Here is a 25,300-nt window from a genome sequence, read left to right as displayed (position 1 = left end):
TCTCTGAAGTAAGGTGCTGAATTCAATGGGACTTCCCTTCTAGAAAGACTTCCCTCTGGGACTGCACCATGGGACTTACTAAGTTTTCTCCAGTGTAATTTCAGTTTCAATTTACTTTTCCAGAAAACTTCATAACCCTTTCAAGGATTCTTTTTTAAAATATATTTTATGGCTCTGTTTTTAATCTTGGCTTATCTCTGTCATATTTCATGCTCTATTCCACTTGGGGAAGTAGGATTCATTACTGAAGAACAAAGCAATCCAGGGCTTTTCTTCATTTCAGTCTTTTATATACATGGCACAGGTTCAATCCTGTTGCATTTGACTCATTCTGACTGCTACCAGACTAACCCTTTTTTGTGCCTCCTTTTCACTCATTCTTGTAATTTTCTTTACCCCCTCCCTTTTTTGTCCGTTTTGCATCCCCCCTCAAGCCCCTAGTGTGCATTTCACCTCCTCTAAGAGGTTTGATACTTCTCTTTATGCTATTTCATCCAAGCTGATAGTCCAAAACACTAAGACATGCCAGAGGTTAGCATCAAACCTTCACAGCATTGCATTTTTCTCATCAGCAGGAGAGAAATCCAGCATTTTCCAATAAAAGGCTATGTCCCTTGAAGATCGCCGTTATTGATAAGAGAATAGAAAATCAGCCTGTAAATTTGCCATACCAATAAAATACTATCTTCTGAAACTTTCCCCCGTAATGCTAATCTCCTGACTAGAAGCTCATAACAACTATGCGGAATAAAATAAATAAATTCCCTGGGGGTAAAAATAAATGAATGAACTAACCACATAATCATCTATTTAAGAGGAAGACCTGAAAGAGCCCCGTTGGCATCCTTGCATGGAATATAGCACTATTTGAAAATATACAATACCACCAGTACTGTCATAAAACAAAACCTAGGTATGTCACAGGCATGCTAATTGCATAGGATTAGGTACCTATATACTTGAGTATAAGCCTAGTTTTTCAGCACATTTTTTGTGCTGAAAAAGCTGCCCTCGGCTTATACTCGAGTGAGGCAGGCGGTGGGGGCGGCGAGAAAGAAGCCCTTTCTCTCCGCTCGTGCCGCCACCTGCTCTCCCCAGTCAACCATTCCTTAAGAAGTGTACAAGAATGGCGGTTCTTTACTATCCCCAGGCAGCTTGTTCCATTCCTGAACTTCTCGCATAAATGCAAACTTGGCAAAGGAAGAAGAGGAAGGAGCAGCCGAAAGGGCTGCTTTCGGGCTGCTCGTTCCTCCTCCTCCTCCACAGTGGCAAAGGTGAACCGGCTTATACTAGAGTCAATAAGCTTTCCCAGGTTTTTGTAGGAAAATTAGGTGCCTCGGTTTATATTCGGGTCGGCTTATACTCGGGTATATACGGTATTTCTTATGTAAATTTGTCTTGAAAAAGCTGGAAAATGTAAATGGGTGCCAGCTCTGCTCTGCTAATCTAAAACAAATGCAAGGTGCACATCAGCGTCAAGCATTTAATGAACCCTAATTATGAGCGATGAGATGAGCGCCGCAACCCCAGAGTTGTCCACCACTGGACCTAATGGTCAGGGGTCCCTTTACCTTTACCTTTAATTATGAAGTCTGGGGGACGCGGGTGGCGCTGTGGGTAAAACCACAGAGCCTAGGGGTGAGCGCCCATCGTTCAGTCCCTTCTCCTGCCAACCCAGAAGTTTGAAAGCATGTCAAAGTGCCAAGTAGATAAATAGGTACCGCTCCAGCGGGAAGGTAAACGGCGTTTCCGTGCACTGCTCTGGTTCGCCAGAAGCGGCTTAGTCATGCTGGCCACATGATCCGGAAGCTGTACGGCGGCTCCCTCGGCCAATAAAGCGAGATGAGTGCCACAACCCCAGAGTCATCCGCCACTGGACCACTGGTCAGGGGTCCCTTTACCTTTAATTATGAAGTCTAAAGCTTTATAATTAAAAGCAATTCTAGAAACACAAGCACCTGAGCAAGTTATTGGGTGATATCTCTGGGAAAGTGGACTCTCTCCATTACACCTACCCAGAATTGTGGGTATGCAAGATAGCAGGAGAGACAGGGCAGCACTGAACCCCCGCTTTCCACAAGACTTTACTGGCAGTGGATTTCTGAGCAGCTGGAATGATTTCATGGTTGCCACTGCAAAGCAGGCCCTGGGTGAGCTTCAGTTATAGAACCAGTGGTGGGGAAGGACATGTCACACAATATACATTTTAATGGCTTGTAACAGCACTTCTTAAACTGTGTTGCATTGTTGGATCACTATTCCATCATGTTTTGTTGCCTTCACAGTCATATCGCTGTAGAGCGGGTGTAAGGTTTTCAGAATTAAAACCTATCCTCAACTGTGTCCTTTATTCAACTTTCCTTAAATAGTTAGAAATTAGTTTGAGAACCCAAACTGTGTTACATCCAATTCTGAAAAGCTGAGAGTGGGAGAAAACACTTTTGAGATGGATGGAATTGTGTAGTATATGGGTAAGTATATGGGTAAAGGGACCCCTGACCATTAGGTCCAGTTGTGTCTGACTCTGGGGTTGCGGCGCTCATCTCGCATTACTGGCCGAGGGAGCCAGCATACAGGTCAGCGGTTCGAATCCCCACAACAGGGTGAGCTCCCATTGCTCGGTCCCTGCTCCTGCCCACCTAGCAGTTCGAAAGCACGTCAAAGTGCAAGTAGATAAATAGGTACCACTCCAGCGGGAAGGTAAACAGCATTTCCGTGTGCTGCTCTGGTTCACCAGAAGCGGCTTAGTCATGCTGGCCACATGACTCAGAAGCTGTATGCCGGCTCCCTCGGCCAGTAACGCGAGATGAGCACCGCAACCCCAGAGTCAGACATGACTGGACCTAATGGTCAGGGGTCCCTTTACCTTTTACCCCACTAATATATTTATGGGTAATTTTGTATTCTGGAGCAAGTGCCATAAGCACCATCCCCTCCGGTCACTTCTTTCTAAGAGAGAATGAAGTACACACATACTCTACTTTTCCAATGGACCTGGACAGAAGCTGGATCCAGTAGGATTGATACAAGCCTTAAAATTCAAATAAAATTGAGAGCGGAAGAGGGGAACAGCTTCAGTCTTCCTCCTGCAGTTTCAAGGGCTTGCCACTAATGTTGAAACCTTTAGCCTTGGATGTAGATTGTAAGGTAGTATCTGTGGATCTTGCACACTTTCATGGAACTATCTCAAAATGAAACTCTCTTTCAGATAAGTCCATCAGGCAATTCTGTTTTGGGTTATAGAACGAAGGTCATAGAGAAGCAATACACATTGGAAGAGCTGCGGCTATCACTTGCAAAGTGTCATTCACGGGGAATGCTAGCTTGCCATAGCCCAATTGCAGTAAAATATTTCAATAGCACTATATTAACACCAATTTATTTTTACATTCCTTTTGCAACAGGTATTGAATATTAAGAACTCACATTTAAAAATTAAGCAAAGTATAAAACGCAAAGACCTTCAGAGGTCCAAAAGAACAGTGAATCTGAGGGCTGCTGTCTGATATAACATTTTCCTCCACTGAAAAATGTCTAAAGTGGAATACATGCTAAAGTGTTACAGGGGAAGGCACAAGATACCATGGGCGAGATGTGTAGAAAGCTAACCTTCTGCTCATGAATTTTGCCTGCAAATACATGCAGGTTTTACATTCCAGTGTCACATTTTTTATGTGTTAGTATTTTTTTTAATCACAACAGAATTGGGCTCACAGTGAAGACACCGGTGGCAATGCTCATTTTACAGGTTCCTTGTAGAAGAGTAGCTTTTTTGATATCTGGAACAAGTTCAGATTCTCAGAAACCCAAATAATTAAGGCAACAGAACCAAGGAAGATGGGCAGTGGCTGTTCCTGCATCAAGCCCCACTGGCAGATGTCCAACTAGAACCTTGTTGAGCGAATTTCCTCCACGCGTGGCCTCATATCCCATGGAGTCTCCACTCTCATTTTAGCCAGCTTAGGTTATCAGAGCGAATGATTATCTAGCTGGTCAAACTCATGAAGACGGAAGCGAGTTGCCAGTTGGTTCACCATTCTTCTGAGGGCAATGAATGCAGTAACAACCTGGAGACAAGGAAGACTACAAAGACGATATTCACTGCTCGCTCCAAGGGTTGGATTTTCAGACCTCCATTTAAAAGCAGGAAGAGAATTAAGGGCAGTTGTAAAAGGAGACTCAGGAGCCAAAAGCCAGCTAGTTCAGGAACCTATTAAAGGCAAAGAAATAGAGAGGTGGAACGTGTTGTATCATATACTAACCACCTGGCAGCATGACGACTCAGTAGTAGAAAATTTATTGGTCAGACTTTTCTAACACCTGTGTCCAAAGTGTGAACACATGAGAAACTAAGAGCCACAGGGATTCATTAAGCGGCTTTTCAACTTCTGCAGAATTTCTACTTCTATTGTTGTTGCTGCAGCTTTCAAGAGAACCCTGCCAACGAAGTGACTTTTCACTCAGACCCAACCCCACCAGATGTTTCACTCAGACATCTCAGCCAGATGTCATTTCACTGACAGGGGGAACAGAATACAAACAGGACTGGGGACAGCCGGGGGGAAACGAGGGAGTGGATGTAAATTGCTAGCTTCTGTCTCTTCAACAGGAAACATTGCCCTTTAGCTGCCCTGGACAGCAACAGAGGACAAATTGTATTGCTCACATTCTCATCTCTCTCCCCCTACATTGGTAGGAAATAGGGTCACAGTTGCAGCAGCAGGTTCTGACCTTACAGCATTTTTCAGGATAAAAGAGATAGGATTTTACACAAGCAACGAAAGTCAGAATGAAGAGACCATGATTAGGAGAAGGAAGTGAGGGGTGGGGTGGAGATGTCCACTAGCACCACAATCCTAAACATGTAGGGCATAATCCAATCAGAGGTGTACATAGGCTTCCTTGCGCCTTGGCTAGGAGCTGTATTGCCCTCCTCCCTGCCATCCCTGTGTGCCCAACAGCCCACAGCAGCGGAAGAGCAGCTTGGAGAGGCATGCAGAGGGACAGACGGGCTCCTAGCCCACTCTGAGTCAGAGTAGAAAGGTGTGTGTTTGTGCCCCCCTGGGCCTGAGCCCTTGGTGGGGCTCAACCTAACCAACCCCTTAATCCAATACAGACTTAACAAGGAAGCAAATATCATGGTGGGGCAGAGCTGTTTACCTGAGCTCCTGGTAGGTGAGGTGCTGCTGCATACAGGGATGTGGGAGGGTGGGGAGGGTGTTGTGGTGGAAACACACTGGATTGAATTGGTCACTGCATTTGCAGTGTTCTGACCTTGCCACTGTCTTGCTCCTCTCAATAAGCAGCAGAGCCTCACCTGCATGGAGGTCAAGTAAGTGCCTCTGACCCACCATGCTGTCTACTATTGCTTAAGCACTTGAAATCAACATGCTTAAGCATCTTGTATGTAACATTTTTTCAGTAGCTAGGAAAACACGCTCTGCACATACTCAGGAGCATTTCTTCCCTTTCTTACTAATCCATGCAACTGCAAGGCAAAAAACCTAATCAGATTAAGCACTGAATAGAATTTTAGAATGCTGGAATTGCAGGCAGCATGTTAGACTGATCCACCAGGCGCTTCTGTGCTTGTTCATTCATGAGTAAATCTCAATGTATTTAATGGGATTATTCCTAGGTAAATGTGCATAGGAAAAGTGCAGCCCCAAAGTATTAACCTTATTCTTTGTTAGACAGTTCCATTTCCTTCCAGATCCACATTATATCCCAGGTTGGTGTTTTTTACATTTCATTCCAGAATGGCATTTACTAGTACTAGCATTGTGGGGTTTTTTTTTAATACCTAACATTTCTGTAGTGTATTTCAAGTATTCAAAGTGCTTCACGTACCCTTTTTCAACTCTTACAACAGCCCTGTGTGGCCAATAGCATTACTCCATGTTGCTTTCCCCTGACCCATTAAGACAAGATCTGTTTTATGTATTTGAATGCATCAATTCCCTCTTTTATTTTTTAATGTGCTTTTATATTACTGCTTATTGGTTTTAGAGTATGTTGCATTTTGTTTTAACACTGTGCACCACTTAAGAGAATTCAAAAAGATTCCGTTTATTAACGCTTTTAAAAATATTTCAGAAGAGGGTAGGAACATACGCTAGAGAGCAGTGGTTTGCTGAGACTACCTACTGAGCACCTAACTATTAACCAGGGGCTTCCTGGCTTTCACTTGTCTTGGCCACTGTGCTACAGAAGCTCTTCCATACAAGTGCCTACAAAAAAACCATGTATGAGTTTAACCAGCATGTCTGTGTGGTATCTTATCTCCAGGGGGAGTCCAGCTACTAAATTTGTTGGGGGGAGGCTGTACCTAAGAAAGGTTATTGAATATTAATATCTATTAGTCCAAGATAGCTGCTACTGAATTGCTCATGGGTGTGAGCCAAACTTACCTTCTCCTGCAAATTCCCCATGTATCCTAGGTACAAGCGGATCATTTCAATCAGAGAGGTCAATATGATGACTGTCACCAAGATGAACTTGTAGTAGTCTGGTAAGACTGGATACTAGAATTGAGAAATGATGAAAAATTAACTGCAGACATACCTCGTTTTGTTGCGCTTTGCATTACTGCAACTTCACAGATAATTGTGTTTTTTTACAAATTGAAGGTTTGTGGCAACCCTGCATCAAACAAGTCTACTGGCGCCATTTTTCCAACAGCATGTGCTCACTTTGTGTCTCTGTGTCACATTAATTAAGGTATGTACATTGCTTTTTTAGATATACTATTGCACACTTAACAGACTACAGTATAGTGTGAACGTATTTTTATATGCACTGGGAGACCAAAACTTTGTGTACTCACATTTATTGCACTATTTGCTTTCTGGCAGTAGTGTGGAACTGAAACCACAATTCCAGTTACAGGTAGGTAAGCCGTGTTGGTCTGCCATAGTCAAAACAAAATAAGATAAAAAATTTCTTCCAGTAGCACCTTAGAGACCAACTAAGTCTGTTCTTGGTATGAGCTTACCAAGGACAACTTAGTTGGTCTATAGTGCTACTGGAAGAAATTTTTTATCTTATTTTGTTTTGAACCCACAATATTTCTGAGGTATGCTGTACTACACTGGCCAATTGACTGTCACATTCTTGGAATCCATACTATACTGAGATCTAACTATTCGTCCCCCCCCCCAAACAAAAACTTGCCTGCTTTGTTCTAAACCTGTCTGCAAACAGGGGAGGGAGAGAAGGAATGGAGAGCTATCTCTGCTGAGAAGTGAGGCCCTTCCTCTCATCAACTGTCACCTGACTGGCAGCAGTCATTGCACCAGGTTGCAGCAGAGGTGGAGAGGAAAGGGATGGAGGGTCACTCCATCAACACAGCTGAGGCCATTAACTGTTTTCTTCTCATCTCCTTGAACTTTTCCACTATGGCTGGTCACTAGAATAACTTATAACTAGGAACCTATAACAGAGTTTGCTTACTCAGGCATGTCCAAGTCCGTTTTGGGGGCCTAATCCGGCCCATCGGTCGGTTTAATATCTGGCCCCTGTGGCAGTTTTATTTCCAGGGGGGAAATCCTAAAAAACCTCAACAACTTCAATCCTTTAAAAAGCCCTCATAGCCCTTCACTTCATCAAATCTGGCCCTCTTTGAAAAAAGTTTGGAACACCACTTATTTCATCCTACCTCCTATCCATTTTTCCTTTGTGTGATTGTTCTTTAGGTTGTAAACATTTGGACTGCCTTGTTGCACTGATATGCAAACTGCTTTGGGAGCATTTTTTGGCTGAAGAGTGGGATACAAAATTCTTTAAATAAACACCACTCAGAACATTCACAATCTTATTATAGAAGTACGGCTATTACAAGGTATAAGATGCCCAGTTATTAGTCTCTCTCTTGCAGAGTGTGTACAGAACAATAGCAATGCAACAGGATTATAAGAGGTAGCAATTGTCTTCTGAACTCACCTTCAGCTGCAGCATCACTATACTGCTGACCCACCAAAATGGGAAAAAGCAGAGGTTGAAATAGAGGGACATCTGCAAGGGCAAACTGGAAACGATTTCATTATCTGGAGAGACAGAGAGGAAAGAAACCACCAGCCACTTCAGACATTTTCCCCTTCTATATGTTGAAGGCTACAACTTTATGCACAGTTACCTTTGAAGTAAAATATGCATAGGTTTCAGTTGAAAGAGATGCTTCTGAAAAAAGCAGTTCTAAGAGACACGCTTGAACTTCTAAGCCCCAATAATCCGTTCTTTCTTTCTTTTTTGTTTTATGCAATGTTGTTTTGGTTTTTATTTAGATTAATCTGTTTTTATTGCCGAAAAGTTTCAGTATTATTTTTTTTAAGAAGTAATGGTACCACTCTATTCTATCTTGTTCAAACCACATATCGAGTACTGTGTACAGTTCTGGGTACCACAATTAAGAAGCATATTGACAAGCTGGAATGTGTGCAGTGGAGGGTGGCCAAGATGATCAAGGGTCTGAAAACCAAGACTTATGAGGAACAGTTGAGGGAGTTTGGTATGTTTAGCCTGGATAAGTGGTGACTGGGAGCCATATTCAAATATCAAAAGGCTGTCACATGAAAGATGGAGCAAGCTTCATTTCCCCTGCTCTGGAGGGTAGGACTGGAACAATGGCTTCGAGTTACAAGAAAAGAGATTCCAACTCAACATCAGGAAGAACTTTCTGACAGTAAGAGGAACAGACTCCCTTGGAAGGTGGTGGACTCTCCTTCCTTGGAGGTTTTTAAGCAGATGTTGGAAGGCCATCTGTCAGGGATACTTTAGTTGAGATTCCTCCATTGTAGGGGGTTGGACTAGATCAGGCATAGGGCAAACTCGGCACTCCAGCTACAATTCCCATCATCCCTGACCACTGGTCCTGTTAGCTGGGGATGGTGGGAGTTGTAGTCCCAAAACATCTGGAAGGCTGAGTTTGCCTATGCCTGGACTGGATGATCCACAGAGTTCCTTCCAATTCTATGACTTATAGAAATCTTTTTCAGTTCATTCAGGAAATCAGCCATTATTTCTCAATTGATTCTGGAAGTTCTTGCCTCAGCAAAAGTCTTGCAAGCTATTTCATGTTTTCGTAGTGTCTAAATACTACTTCCTGAATCTGCCTTGTTTCTTTTAAGCTTTTATTTACACCACACTGCTCCATCCACTGGGCTCATTAAAGAATTTGAGATGAGATTCCTGCATTGCAAGGGGTTGGAGATGACTCTCGGTGTTTCCTTACATCTCTACGATTCTGTGATTCAGAAAAAAATTAAATAGACATTTGGATGCGCTAGAATTTTTAAAAAGCACATTATATGCCTCATGCTAGTAACATTCAAAATTACACAAGTTGTTACCCGCTTTTACAAAAGCTCCTCATGAGAAGCCACACATTTTTGCAGAGTTGAAGTGGACAGTGGCCTGAAATGAAGAAACCCATTTCCACTAGGAGCTGCTTCTTCTTTGCTGTGTTTTATTGATTTCAGTTACAAATAAATTAGATATAAAGTAGAGAAAAAATAATAACAGCAACAATAACAACAGCAGGTTGGAGTATAGAGCCATCACAAAAAGTGAAAATGTAACAAAAGCAATCCCAGCTGAGGTGGCTGTAAAGTCAGATGAAAGTGTCATTCCATAATGTTCCCTGTGTTGCTGGTGGGCGGAAGCTAATATGCAGATCCATTAAAGGGAGGCCACGTTGTATAAAAGCTTGTGTTTATCTTTCCAGTATGGTGCTCTTGTTGTAGTAAGGCCATTAGTTTATCCATAAGTATAGAGTCCCATATCTACGACAGGCAAGCTTCAAAGAGATTTGTACGGAGTCCTCCAATACCTGACAATTATTAATGTGGCAGCAGTTAACGAATGAATAATAAGGTATTTATTAGGCATTCCTTGGGCTTCTTAAGGAAAATAAGACAACAGTGCTCCTTTATAGAAACACGGCCATCACCCACCCACCCAAACGGTCTGGGAGGAGCATTCACTGCAGTCTCCACTGCAACTGCAACAGCCCAGGCCTATTCTGCACTGAATCCCCGCCATCCAGCGCCTTTCCATCTCGACTCCTGGCAGCCGTCCACGTGGCGTCGCCGCCGCCGCCATCTTTGTAGCTGGCCCACTGAGGCGCCCTCGCCCGCGTCACTCACCTGGAACATTGTCGGTGGCGCTGTTCCCGGGTCCGGTCCGGTTGTTGTCCGTGAAGACGGTCCGGCTGAAGGAGCTCAGCCGCCTCCTTACGGGCTCCGGCAGCGACATAAGTGCACGCCGGCGGCCTATGCTCGTTGCTACGGCAACTAGACGCCGCCCGGCGCCCCGTGCGCAGCTGCGGCGCCGCCTCCTCTTAAGAGGCACCCAAAGAGACCCGCGCAACTCGGCACTTCAGGTTCGTCCACGCAGCGGCCCAAGCAGGTTGTGACGTACGGAGGAATCGGTGGAGTAAAATAAAAGGCACGCTTGTAACGATGCGCACCTCCCCCTCAAAAACAACAACAACCCGCATTTGTTTTGACAGGGGTAGTGGGAGAAAGGTTTGGGGCTACTACTTGGTGGAGGGGGAAGAAGGTACGTAACATGAGAAGGCTGTTTGGCTTCCATTTAGTCTCCCGTAGCAAGAATGTGCATTCTGCAAACGCGGCGCTCCTCCTCCAGCCTCTTCATTCCGAGCAATGCTGTGCAGCTGGCAGAATCTGAACCCACATCTCTCTCCCTCTACTTGCGATTTTGGGTTGCAGCTCTGGGAAAGCCAACTCCGGCATCTCAAGGAAACAGCAAACTACACCTTCAGCAGCAATTTAGTAGTATATTGTATTATTATATATATTACTTATACCCTGCCTTTTTCTCTGAAAGGACCTCAAGGCAGCGGTGGAGCGTGTGCTGACCCCTGCGATTTCCCCAGATGCGGAAAACTCGACTGCATAGTCTAGGGCAGGAGCTGCTGCGGCCGAGGGGGGGCTGCTTCAGAAAGCATGGGGCCGAGCAGCTTTCCGCTTACCCCGCCGCTTTCCTCCAGGAAACCCTCTCTTTACCGCTGAATTGGAGCAAATGTCATTTCGCGGAAAACCCGAAACTGGATGTTGAAAACATGAATGGGACGTTTACCTTCAATTCAGCGGTAAAGAGCGGGTTTTCCTGGGGGGAGGGGGGAGGGGCAAACGGAAGTGCGGAACAGCAGGGACCATAGCTGTCAACTTTTCCCTTTTTTAAAGGCAAATCCCCTTATTCCGAATAGGATTCCTCGCGAGAAAAGGGAAAAGTTGACAGCTATGGCAGGGACACAGCCATCAGCACTCCAAGAGAGAGAATCGGAATTAAACTGCGACAAGTGGTATTGAAAAACAGTATGGAGCTGTGGTGGTGCTCTCCGTACACAGTTCTAGCCAGTGCTTTTTTCTTTAAAAAAAAAATGTTTAGGAGTACTGTACTCTCATTTTGACTCAAGAAATTCACCATTTTATAGTTGAAATCGGGGGCGGGGATACAGTAAATGGACAAAAGTACAAGATTCGCAAATGTTTAGGAGTATGTGTCCCCCTGTGTCCCCCCAGTTCCAGCCAGACATCTTGACTGTTGTAGCTGTAATGAGGTTTGCAGTACATGCCACTCAGGGGCTCACGCTCAACCCAAGACAAGTACTAATTCTTCTGAGCCAGACAAAACATTCAGTGGGTGTTAAAGTGTTAGTGACATAAATAGAAGATGTCTAACGAACTGATCTTCAAAACATGCTGCTGGCATTATGTACTCTGATTTGTTACACATAATAGCTAAGTGTCATACATAAGAGAACCAGTGTGGTGTAGTGGTTAAGAGCGGTAGACTCGTAATCTGGGGAACCGGGTTCGCGTCTCCACTCCTCCTCATGCAGCTGCTGGGTGACCTTGGGCTAGTCACATTTCTTTGAAGTCTCTCAGCCCCACTCACCTCACAGAGTGTTTGTTGTGGGGGGAGGAAGGGAAAGGAGAATGTTAGCCGCTTTGAGACTCCTTCGGGTAATGAAAAGTGGGACATCAAATCCAAAACTCTCCTCCTCCTCCTCCTCCTCCTTCTTCTTCATACAACACATGCTACTTGTCATGGTGTTGGCAAGCTGAATTCCCCAACTTGTTCTTAGTGAACTCAATAGTATTGACTGGTGGGAGCTTGTGCATAAGTGTATTTATTTCACTGTTACTATCTAGTTAATACAAGCTTCAAATGTAGCTCTGTTATACCTGTCCATCTAGAATCCATCTTAAGCAGTTGATTATGTGCTTGCAGAATTTTTGATTTGCTGTGATTTTTTTTAAGGCTTTTTGAAACAACACTGAAACCCCCTCAGGGTTTGCTGAGAGTTAACAATTTATGGTTGTGAAAAATGCTCTCCATACTCAAAACAAAGAGCCATATCAGCGTAAAGCATTATTACTATAATTCTAGGTCTATGCTGCTCCACAGGGATGAAAGATGCATAAGGCATTTTGACTGGAATTCAGAAGCAGCTCTCATAGTGTTCCAGCTTTTCCTATGTTATGATTATGCAGAATGCATTTTGGAAGCTAAGAGTTGAAGTATTGCATTTAACTGTCATTGTGTTGAGATTGCCTAGCAATATAAATGGCCTTTAAAAGCCTGACTCCGAAATGACAGAACTGTGTATGATTAAAAACCATGAAACTGCAGGTGAAGCAGCATTGAATGACTCTTAGGGACAAAAAAGATATGCAATGCTAAATGTGTCATTACCAAGCACATCAAAGTTTTAAACATTAAATAGCAGGTGCAAAGGCTCATTTTCCTCAGAACCGCAAAGAAGGGGATTGGCTTCCATGAACCTGATCCTAACCAACAGGGAAGAATTGGTTGATGAGGTGATGTGGATGTTGGAGAGAAATTCCTACTCCCTCGTAAAAAGGTAAAGGTAAAGGAGCCCTGGACGGTTAAGGCCAAGGCAACCAGCGTTTGTCCACAGCCAGCTTTCCAGGTCATGTGCCTAGCATGACTAAACCGCTTCTGGCACAATGGGATACCGTGACAGAAACCAGAGTGCACGGAAACGCTGTTTTACCTTCAACAAGTCTCCATCCGTTGGCAGTAAAACAAACAAACAAACAAAGGTTCCAAACAACTTAAAAAGAAAGGTACAGTACTTATTTTCCTTAGGAAAAGGATCGTGTAAAGATGCAGACTGTAAAATCTCCCTTTTGGAGAGATTTGGTTCATTTGGTTTTTCTTGAAGCTGGGAGCCATTGGCTGTATGGGTCATTTGCTTTTTCCATGAAGCACAGAGAGAAAAAGACTGAGCGTGGTGGAGCAGGGCCTGTTGAGAGCCTGCTAAACCACACCCACATGTAAACTGAGTAGTGGGAATGTTGGGTTTCATGATGAGAAAGAAAAACCCAAACGTAGTCAGACGTGCACCATGGGTTACTGGAAAGCTGAAACTTTAAAAAATATAATGGCTTCGACAACTTAAACTTTGCCTAACTCTGTGTTGGATTATGGCAAGTATCTTCTTCTGTCTCTTTGGTGATCACTTGTAGCCAAGTAAGATTGTCTTCCATGAACACAGTCTTAACAAAATAGAAAAGTCTTTCCAGTAGCACCTTAGAGACCAACCGAGTTTGTTCTTGGTATGAGCTTTCGTGTGCATGCACACTTCTTCAGATATCTGAAGAAGTGTGCATGCACACGAAAGCTCATACCAAGAACAAAACAAATAAAATGTGAAAATGTGAAAGTTTACACAAAATAAAAAATAAAAAAATTCCTTCCAGTAGCACCTTAGAGACCAACTAAGTTTGTTCTTGATATGAGTTTTTGTGTGCATGCACACTTCTTCAGATATCTGAAGAAGTGTGCATGCACACGAAAGCTCATACCAAGAACAAAACAAATAAAATGTGAAAATGTGAAAGTTTACACAAAATAAAAAATAAAAAATTCCTTCCAGTAGCACCTTAGAGACCAACTAAGTTTGTTCTTGGTACCAAGAACAAACTTAGTTGGTCTCTAAGGTGCTACTGGAAGGAATTTTTTATTTTATTTTGTTTTGACTATGGCAGACCAACACGGCTACCCACCTGTAACTAAGAACAAACTTAGTTGGTCTTTAAGGTGCTACTGGAAAGAGTTTTTTTTTATTATTTATTATTTTGTTTTGACTATGGCAGACCAACACAGCTACCTACCTGTATTCAGTCCTTGTTTCAATTCACCTACTATGTGCATAAGCCCACCTGTGTATAACTTTAGGTTATCACCTGGGCACCCATCTAGGCCATCAGTCGGTGGTGTGCTAACATTACAAGCAAATGGCCCAACTTGGACCAAAGACCACCTGACATATGTAGACTTAAATGCGTGGACAGACACAGCATGGGTAGGAGCTATACAGTACATGTGTTTCATGTTATTCTAAAAAAATGAGCTCCAAGATCATTAATGAGAAGGCAATTGGTATAACCAGTGCAATGCTGGAATTTATTTTTCTTGACAATGGAAACACAGAAGAAGCATATCCATTGCAGTTCTTGCACATGGTGAATTTCAGGAAAATCTCTTTCCTTTCTGACAGTGTGGAGTTAGAACAGCACTGTTTCTGGGTTCCCTCACCCCTCCGCTAGAGCAGTTGACAGATTACTGAGTTTCAAAAGACTCTCTCCTACTCTCTGACCTTACGGCAGGATCTTGGCTGCCTTCAGGAGCTATTGAAAGCACAGATCCAGGACTTTCTTTATAGCATTTCTTTGGCTCACTAACTGACAGGCCACAACAGGAATCTAATGAGGAACACATACCAAATTCTTGGACAGAATGACCAAAAGAAAAAATGCTGTTAATATTTTTCTATATGACATCCAGATTGGGGGAAGGGACAGGGAGGTTAGTGTGGTTTATTTCTTTTCTTTAAGCAGAAAAAAACCTATGGGAGGCAGAAGTTAGGAGATGGTGGTTTCCGCAGCCACAGCGCTGTGCTTCTCCAGCGGTTTGACTTCACCCTCAGAAACACACTGCATTGTCTCTACATCAAGGGATGTTTGTATGTAGATGCATTCTGATATTTTGTTCACGATTCCAAGATTTTTTTGATTGGCAGTTTAAACACCAATAAAGGAAGAGCAAAACAAAATGTAAGAATTGGGAAACCTTTTCGACATAAAAGAAATACCTCATTTCCATTGTCTCTTCTGATCCCCTACCCAAGTTTACTTACCAACCAATGAGAAAGTTTAAACCCAAATGAAATATAGCACTTTATACTGTCAAGTTTCCAGTCACTGACTATGGGTGAACTGGGGCTCTCAGTGATACTACTATACACAACATCACAGAATGAACCTGTGGCTCTCCAGATGTTGGATACCATCCCCCATCAGACCCAGCCAGCATAGCTATGTTGAGCTTGCTGGAAGAAAGCATAGCTCCTCTTAGGGGGATAAGTTATAAATAGGATGATCCTAGAGCAGTGCTGTCAAGTATCCCGTTTTCCCCGGGATTCTCCCTTATTTTAAGCAGTTTCCCGCTGCTCTCCCTTATTTTTTATTTCCCTTAAATTTCCCGTTTTTAATGGAAGCAGCTCCTCCCCTGCTGGCCAGGGACTGGATGGGAAGACCTCGCCTATTTGGAGAGAAAAGCCTCAGCCCTCAAAGCAAGTGGGAGCCGTTTCCCGTGCTTACAGGGGGGTGTATTCCTCCCCCTGCATCAGCCCCTATCCGCGGCCGCCGAGCCCCTCAGCCGGCCAATAGGGTTAGCTGGCGGGTGGAGCCTGGCTGCCTTTGAGCAGCTGCTGCTTCCTGTCCTGTTTTGATGGGATCAGACAAGAAGACGATGGGGCTCCATTGCGTGGAGCACATGGCTGCCCTCCTCTTTGCTGGCTGCCCTCCTCTTTGCTCCGCTCTGAGCCCGAGGCCGCTTGGAGTTTACATTGCTGCTCCGCCCACTTTTGCTTCTGGCTCCGCCCACCACTGACATGTGACTGTCCCCGGGATAGGTGAGACTGCTGATCCCTTATTTTCAAATCCGAAACTTGACAGCTATGTCTAGAGTTGCCAGATCTCCAGCATCCCAAAGCCAGGACTCGAGGGGTGGGGGGTGTAGAGATGCCATGGGTGGAGCCTCTTGAATCGTTATGGGGCTGCCAGCTCTCAAGACAATTAAGACCAAAAGCCTCGTTTCTTAACTTAAGGATTATCAGGAGATAAGAGAACATGTTCATGATTGGCTGCAACATCATCAATTAAATGAGGTTTTCAAAGAAGACAACAAGGAAGGATTTGGTTACACCATATCTAGATTTCAAAGAGAAATTGTAGATGATAACAGTAAATTTCTAAAGAAAAGGTATAATTTATTGTTAGAATGGGAGGCTAAAGATTAAGAGGTCAAATATGTAATGATCAAATGGGCACAAGATATAGGACATAATATACAAATGGAAGACTGGGGGAAAACTATGGAAAGTTAATTTAAAATTTACTGATTGTATATTGTTAAGAGAGAATTATATGAAAATGATGTATCGTTGGTATATTACATCTGCAAAAATGGAAAAAAATGTATAGAACAAGCTCCAATAAGTGTTGGAAATGTAAAGAAAAGGAAGGTACGTTCTTTCATAGGTGGTGGAATTGTAAAATAATTAAAAACTACTGGGAAATGTTCTATAATGAAATGAAAAGAATATTTAGGATAACTTTTGTTAAGAGACCAGAAGTTTCTTACTAGGTATTTAAGGTCAAGATTTGTCAACAGACAAGAAGAAATAATTTATGTATGCCACAACAGCAGCTAGGATTTTTCTAGCCCAAAGATGGAAAACTGATGAAATACCAACAAAAGAACAATGGCAGGAAAAACTGATGGAATACACTGAAATGAATGTATTATAAACCAGAAGGGGAAGTTGGGAGAAGTCATGGGGGAGGGGGGAACTGCGAAGTTATTTTGTGATTATATTGTCAGGAGTGATTATGTAAAAAATATTTGTAAAACCCAATAAAAATAATTTATATTTAAAAAGCCTCGTTTCTAAAAAGTCTGCCTATCCCTGTTTCCCAACCTGTGGGTTATGACCTGTAAGTGGGTCATGGGCTTCATAAGTAAACCCAACATAATTGTTACTTTTAATCCTTAGCCGGTATAATGAATACTTCTTTAAACTTTTTGTTTTGTTGCAACCAAACACCAGAATGGCTGGAGTCTTACATTTTAACAGCTCTCTGGAACTGCTCTCTGGTGGCTAGCAGTGGCTGGGCTCAAAGGGACTCAATGTATGGGTATCTTGTGAGGGGTTATCACTGGATTTGCCAGCAGCATTAATTAACAGTTCAGCCAAGGCTTATTTAATGCCAGAAATTTGTCCACTACTTTTCTGCTGAAGAAACAGGCCTTCCAAAAATTTACCTCTGAGGATCCTATCACATGACAGTTCAATTAGTTGTTGTTCTTTTTGTACAGACAACAACTAATTGAACTGCCATGTGATAGTATCCTCAGAGGTAAATTTTTGGAAGTGAATTTATCTGAATTTTGGTATCATGTTATCAAAATTTATTGGTAGCCAAAATGGGCTTTATCACGAGAGCCAGCGTGGTGTAGTGGTTAAGAGTTGTAGACTCGTAATCTGGGGAACCGGGTTCGCGTCTCCGCTCCTCCACATGCAGCTGCTGGGTGACCTTGGGCTAGTCACACTTCTCTGAAGTCTCTCAGCCTCACTCACCTCACAGAGTGTTTGTTGTGGGGGAGGAAGGGAAAGGAGAATGTTAGCCGCTTTGAGACTCCTTCGGGTAGTGATAAAGCGGGATATCAAATCCAAACTCTTCTTCTTCTTCTTTTAAAATATTCACAATCTGTTATATTGAATGCTTTGACCATAGCAAAAAGGTTGGGAACCACTAATCTAATGTGGTAACATTTCAGATTGATGTATTAAACATCAAACAATTTGATCATTAACAAAAATGAATGGATTTTGAATGCCTGTATTGTGGAAGCAAAACCCATGCAAAGAATAGTGCGTTTTGGAATAATTGTCACACACCTAAATGGTGCATGACTAGACATGGTGGAAAGAGTCTGTCTGCATCATCTATAGCTTGATGGCTGTGTGTTGCCATCCAAGCCTCAAACTCATAAATCAAAGCAAGTGTCTGCCTCCAGCATTGGTTTAGCAGCACCTCTGACATTAATTTGTAAGGCGGGGAGGGGGGGAGTATTCTTAAAACTCAGGAAGGGAAAGGTCTGGAATGTAGTGTGGAATGTGGTGTCACCAGATCAAATCTTTGAAAATAAAATGTATTTTCTGGGTCTCAGGAATAGTCACAGAGTAGTTGAACACCCAGTACAATAACCCCACCCAATGACTGAGAAAGTGCATTGGAAACCCCATAGAAAAGATAAAAACATAATGACTTTCCAGTGAGAACATCTGCTGCTGCTGCTGCTGCTATTGTTACTGTATGCATATAATTTCTCTCTCTCTAAGAGTTGTAACTAGGCCAAATTCACCCAAAATGTTTCCACCATTTTTAAAGCAATAGTAGCACTGAATCCATTAGTACATCAGGCAGAGCACAGTAACAATTTTGCACTCTATGTATCCTTAAAGTGGAGTCTTACCTTGGTTCTCGAATATAATCTGTTCCGGAAGTCCATTCGATTCCCGAAACTGTTCTAAAACCAAGGGGCAGCTTCTGATTGCAGGAGGGTGGGATATAAAAAAGGGTTTTTTATTATTACTTATTATTCCTTTGTAAGAAAATATGAAATAACGTAAAACCATTTTTTGGGGGGGGGATCAATGGAGGGGGTTGACAAGAAATTTTCCGCACTGGGTACCACCTGACCTTCCCATGCCTGGGGGGGGGGACAAAAAAAAATTGCCCCCGGGTACCAATTTACCTTGCTATGCCCCTGCCTCAGCTGATTCAGGGTTCATCCACACTTCTGCCAGTTCCATGCCTAGAAAGCATGGGTCTGAGAGGTTTTCTGCTTGTCCCACCGCTTTCCCCAGGGAACCTGCTCTTTACTGCTGACTCAGAGCAAACGTCAATCCATGGAAACCCCACTGATGTTTGCTCCACTTCAGCAGTACAGAGCAAGGTTTCCCAAGTGGAAGTGTGGATGAGCCCTAAGTGTCCCCTGTCCTGACTGATAAAGTGTCATGGTGAGTTAAGCAAACTGAGTGGGCTCTGCTTTCCACATTCCTGCTTGTCGAGTTCCTCCAGGCTACTGTTTGCAGTTTGTATGCTTGCAAATCACCATACTTGTACTCTTTTGTTTTCTGACTGTCTGAAATCATTCCAGAGCTCCAACTGGAATGTATTATTAAATACTCTTCTTCTCACAGCAAAACCACAAGAAAAGAATATTGAGTTGTCTAATTCAATGCCAATATATCTGTGAGCCTCAGCAAGGCTGCCTGAGTGAATTGGAATGATTTTTCCACTTCTAATTTATCATCTAAAGCAGAGAGTCAAGGATCTTGCTGTGGGTGGAATGCATGAGTCTCACTTTGGGTATTAATTACATCAGAAACAGGAAACGGGAAGCGTAACTCACACTCTGCAATCCAGTCATGTGAAATGTGAACTAGCCCTTATGTATATCCCTTGTAGTATATGGCATGGGCAATTGGGCACGGCAGACTAAGAAGCCCTCTGCTTATTTTTTTACTTATTGCATGCACCACTGATGTGACACAAATGCTGTGTCCAGACAGGGGCACTCTCTTGAAAATGCACTGCTCAGATCTCATGAGGGTCCTCCCATTTTTTCGCTCAATATATTCATTGCTATTTGACATCTTGCTACCCACACCAAAATGCAGAGCTGTCAGAAAATACCGTGCATATGGGTTTGTTCATTTTTTGTCCCTCCCTTCAATAATCCCTCCCTCCGTTATTTTACAGGTTGAAACTGTAGAGTCTTTAAAAAAATGTAAATATGATCAACAAAGAGGGAGAGGGTCTGGTAATTGTTGCCAACTAGGATTTCTCCCAAAACACTACCAACCTCAGAAGAGAGATTTTTCCAGGGACCACAGCAGCAGCAGAAGTAAGGTTGTTGTTGTTGTTGTTGTTGTTGTTGTTGTTGTTGTTTTAAAGCAGAATCAAATTTAAGGAAGTGTGACCAGTTTGGTTGCACTGGGCATGGAACCTCAGGGATGCTGCAACTATGATTTAGAATGGAACGTGAGAGCTGGGGAGGGGGTGCGTTGAATTTTGGCATTGCACAGAGTGCCCCAGAAATTTGATATCCCGAGGTTCACCACTGGCATGAAGAATATCTGACTTGGCAGTGCCTTTGCAAAGGATCAGAGGACTGTAAAAGTAAAGGTAAAGGTACCCCTGACCAGTTGCAGATGACTCTGGCGTTGCGACACTCATCCCGCTCTATAGGCCGAGGGAGCCAGCGTTTGTTTGCAGACCGCTTCCGGGTCATGTGGCCAGCATGACTAAGCCGCTTCTGGCAAAACCAGAGCAGTGCATGGAAACACCGTTTACCTCCTGCCAGAGCGGTACCTATTTATCTACTTGCACTTTGATGTGCTTTCCAACTGCTAGGTGGGCAGGAGCAGGGACCGAACAACAGGAGCTCATCCTGTCGCGGGGATTCGAACTGCCAACCTTCTGATTGGCAAGTCCAAGGCTTTGTGGTTTAGACCACAGCGCCACCCGTTCACAAACTGAACATGATTCAGCAGTGTGATTTGTCAGCAAAAAAAGCTAAGGCATTTTTAATGTGCATTAACAGAACTTTAGTTTCCATGTCACGAAAACCAAAAGAGAATAATGATGGGGGGGGGGGGAGGGAGAGAGATTACAGCATTCTTCAAAGGGCTGTCACAGAGAAGAAGGCAAAGAGTTGGCAGGACTAAATCTAATAAGTTCCAGTTACAAAATGATAGATTTATTTGAGCATGAAGAGAAATTTACCAATGGTAAGAGCATTTGAACCATTACCCACAATGAGTGATTTATTAATTAAATGTATAACCCCACCCTTCCTCCCAGAGTAGTACAGGGCTCCTCCTTCCTGGAGGTCTTCAGGCAAAGGCTTGACAGCCATAAACTGACAAAAGTCTGAGCTTCCATGTAGGCAAGTCTTCCAGAATAGCACACACAAACTGCACTGAATGACGAAATAATTGCATTTATTTGTTTATTTAAAACATTTTTCTAGATCATTTTTCTATAAGCTAAAAGAGCTTTACAATTTACAACAGCAAGGCTGCTAAAAGCAATCAAAACAAAACAGTAACACAATGAAAAGAAAGAATAGCCCACACAAGCAACTCATCCAAATTCCTGCTTGAAAATGAAAGTTCAAAACTACTGGACTTAGCTATGGCACATAATTAATCAAACAGCAAGGATCAGACTGAAAATTGATGTTTTAGCTATATTATTACATTTTATAACAGATATGTAATCACAGCAGTCCTCTTTAGGCATTCAAAAATTCTCAGCATGTAGGAGATGCAGAGTCCCACAGACCAGCCCCACTTCTCCCACCCCTGATTTTTCTGAATTGAGCTGCAAGGTCTTAAGCTTGTTTGCATGCATGCAGAGTTACAAGCCTTCATGCAATCCAGAGCCCTATGTCACTGGGAGTTCCTGAGCACATGGAAGCTTTTCCTTGCATTCAGACAAACATGCTACCTTCAGACATGGCCAACTCAACATGGCAACACAGTATTCTGTAGTTTATTTTTTAGTTTATTTTTGCCAGATTGTTATTGTTGTGTTGAAGCACCTCTGTGTTTGAGTTTAGAAAAGCAACAACCTCCTTACAATTTGGTAATGAATTATGTATCCAGAGTGGAGCTGTTCTCTTAAAACTTGCTTTCATAAAGCCTTGCTGAATCACTCAAATTAAATATGGCCAGGATTTTTCCATTACTTTTTTATGACTGCGTTTCAAACAGTGCCCAACTGTAAACCTAAACCAGTAATTGATCTCTCTTAGGAAGCCAGCTGCCTTCTACTGAGTCAGATGGCTGGTCCATCTAGCTCAGTAATGTCTTTGTCCATGCTAAAACCCCAAATGGTATCTTCTAAGAAGCCTGACCATGCACAGAAACTCATATTCCTAAAAAGCATGTAGTTTTATACATTCATTTTGCCCTCTTACACTCCAGAACTTCTGTCCTCTTATGCTCCACACACCTCTCTCTCTCTCCCCCTCCCCCCACACCCTCCCAAGTGCACCTCCCCCCTTCTCTCTCTCTATTAAAAATAAATTTATTTAGTTTTTCAAATTTTGAAATTTAAAAACAACCGTCAAACAACCAAATAAAAGAGAATTCTGTAGATTCCCCTGGACTTCCCTCCTCCCCTTTGTGGGTCCTTAGTTAATTTTTTCGTCCTGCATCTTCTCTATTAATCCAAATCTATTAAATGGTGCAGATGGTGACAGCACTCATGGAATTAACAGACGCCTGCTTCTTGGGAGGAAAGCAATGACAAACCTAGACAGCATCTTGAAAAAGCAAAGACATCACCTTGCCAACAAAGGTCCGTATAGTTAAAGCTATGTTTTCCCAGTATTAATGTACGGAGTGAGAGCCTGGACCATAAAGAAAGGCTGATCGCCGAAGAATTGATGCTTTTGAATTATGGTGCTGGAGGAGACTCTTGAGAGTCCCATGGACTGCAAGAAGATCAAACCTATCCATTCTTAAAGAAATCAGCCCTGAGTGCTCACTGGAAGGACAGATCCTGAAGTTGAGGCTCCAGTACTTTGGCCACCTCATGAGAAGAGAAGACTCCCTAGAAAAGACCCTGATGTTGGGAAAGATGGAGGGCACAAGGAGAAGGGGACGACAGAGGATGAGATGGTTGGACAGTGGTTCTAGAAGCTACCAACATGAGTTTGGCCAAACTGCGGGAGGCAGTGGATGGCAGGAGTGCTTGGCGTGCTCTGGTCCATGGGGTCACGAAGAGTCCGGACACGACTAAACGACAAAAACAACAAAACAACAATTAAATCTCCATTACAATCATAATTCAATGTTAAACTACAAGGGTTATTCCAATCCTACTAATAATGTTAATTGTTTACAATTATTTTTAAGGTAAATTAAATATCTCCCCCCATTCCTTATTAAAGTTTTGGTCTTCCTGATTTCTGATTCTTCCAGTCATTCTTCCATTCACAGAAGTGTGAATGTACCGGTAACTAATTTCAGTCTCCTACTAGATTTCATTGCAAACAGCTGATCAGGGTGAATATTACCTGACTGTGGTGGTTGTGTATATGCAACTCTGGTGGACCAGACAACAGAACATACAGTAGAACCTGTTGCCATGTGCTATTCCTCAACCAGTTTGAATAATGTGTGACTATGAACCCTAATTGGAACATTTACTATGAGGGACACTGCAGGCTTAGGATTTGGGGCCTGTTTGCAGTTTACTGCAATGTTACAAACATGCTTCATTAAAAAGCCTGAAGAATAAAGTAATCAGCGCCCACACTTCCTGTTCAGCCCCCTGAAACCTGGCAACTTTTGCATGCTGTTATACAAATATTTTCTCACAGACTGCACAACATGCAAGCTTGTACTGTCTTAAAATTTATCTCAAAAGGTACTATCTGATCTAGCCTTTAAATAACTGTTCCCTAAGACTAGCATAAGATTCACCCAGTATTTTTTTTAATAATAAAATGTTAGCACATTCTGTTCTAAATCTCATTATCATAGAATCATAGAGTTGGAAGAGACCACAAGGGCCATCCAGTCCAACCCCCTGCCACCATCAAAGCATTCCTGACAGATGGCTGTCAAGCCTCCGCTTAAAGACCTCCAAAGAAGGAGACTCCACCACACTCCTTGGCAGCAAATTCCACTGTCGAACAGCTCTTACTGTCAGGAAGTTCTTTCTAATGTTTAGGTGGAATCTTCTTTCTTGTAGTTTGATTCCATTGCCCCGTGTCCGCTTCTCTGGATCAGCAGAAAACAACCTTTCTCCCTCCTCTATGTGACATCCTTTTATATATTTGAACATGGCTATCATATCCCCCCTTAACCTTCTCTTCTCCAGGCTAAACATACCCAGCTCCCTAAGCCGTTCCTCATAAGGCATCGTTTCCAGGCCTTTGACCACTTTGGTTGCCCTCCTCTGGACACGTTCCAGCTTGTCAGTATCCTTCTTGAACTGTGGTGCCCAGAACTGGACACAGTATTCCAGGTGAGGTCTGACCAGAGCGGAATGCAACTATTCATTTCACCAACACAGGTATCTTTTATGGCAAGTGATCTTTCCAAACCTGACTTTGTCCAATCTGCAACACGGAGTGCACTTTATATGATTAGCAAACTCATTCACTGACTGCTAATCATTTTTCATAACCGAAAGGGCACTACTCATGCATGAGAGGGAAGCATAGAAACATGCTTGCAGAAACCCCAAGGTTTGCTTTTGTGCAAAAACATTAGGGGGCAGGGACATCCTAAGGGGGGGGGTGTCAAAAAGGCCCATTATGGCTGAGCATGCTCAATGGCCACAGAACACTGGAGGGAGATAGAAAACCAAGATAAAAGAAAATTGAATGGAGTTTCCTGGAAAAGGACATGGCTGGCTAGAAGAATGCTGGAAAGGAGCACACCACATTGCACCCCCGCTTGTATACTTTTTTCTATGCATGTCTGCTTTCTGTTGCTGCTGTTCTTTCTCTGCTTGCTTGCTTGCTTCCTTCTTTCTTTCTCTAGCCCACTCATCTTTATCACTTAAAAAAACCCTTTAAAGGTGGAGGGGGGATGCCACAGATGGGTAACTCATCTTACAGTGGGATCATGGACTGCTTGTATTACCCAGTGTAATTAGCAGAAAGCTGGACTTGAACAAGGCTTCATGAAATATATTGGCAATAATTTTACATACAAAAACGATATGTAAACATTATTATTTTATTATTTGTTGATAATTATAAAAAGAGGTGCCCTTGTTGAAGTGTACCGGCTATGGGCTTCTTACAACAGAGGAGCACTGATGCAGTAATTGCAACACTGGCTTCTTCATATTCCAAATTTCAATTGAAAGCTCTCTCTGCACTTATTTAGAAAGGCAACTTAAGATAAGCCGTTTATCTCTGTGTCAAAAGCACTCATTTGTCCCCGATGAAGACCCAGCACATGTCAGCAAGAGTCTGCTGGCCTTCATCTGGGCAAAACGTGGCACACTTCAAATCAGTTAAACAAGGCCAGCGTTTTCTGTCAGTGGCTTAGTGAAAGCAGGAAAAAATCGTATTGTCTTGTCAGCAAGCATGCCCACCCCAACCTTCTGCTGTCAGGTCATCATATCAAGATGCTGATAAAATA

The 25,300-nt window shown here is 43.0% G+C and overlaps 1 protein-coding gene across 1 annotated transcript; it reads right to left on the bottom strand.

The window, feature by feature from the left end:
- Positions 1-3,472: 3,472 nt before the first annotated feature.
- On the bottom strand, positions 3,473-10,296 carry TMEM17 (transmembrane protein 17). Its single transcript, XM_033145625.1, is given in 5 exon segments — positions 3,473-4,075; positions 4,078-4,210; positions 6,411-6,524; positions 7,942-8,045; positions 10,143-10,296. Coding segments are annotated over 5 exon segments (651 nt in total). The 5' UTR covers positions 10,252-10,296; the 3' UTR covers positions 3,473-3,884.
- Between the last annotated feature and the right edge of the window lie 15,004 nt (positions 10,297-25,300).

The sequence above is a fragment of the Lacerta agilis genome, chromosome 3, assembly GCF_009819535.1.
Source record: "Lacerta agilis isolate rLacAgi1 chromosome 3, rLacAgi1.pri, whole genome shotgun sequence".
In the NCBI taxonomy this organism is placed as follows: domain Eukaryota; kingdom Metazoa; phylum Chordata; class Lepidosauria; order Squamata; family Lacertidae; genus Lacerta; species Lacerta agilis.
This window is presented reverse-complemented; position numbering and strand designations above follow the sequence as displayed.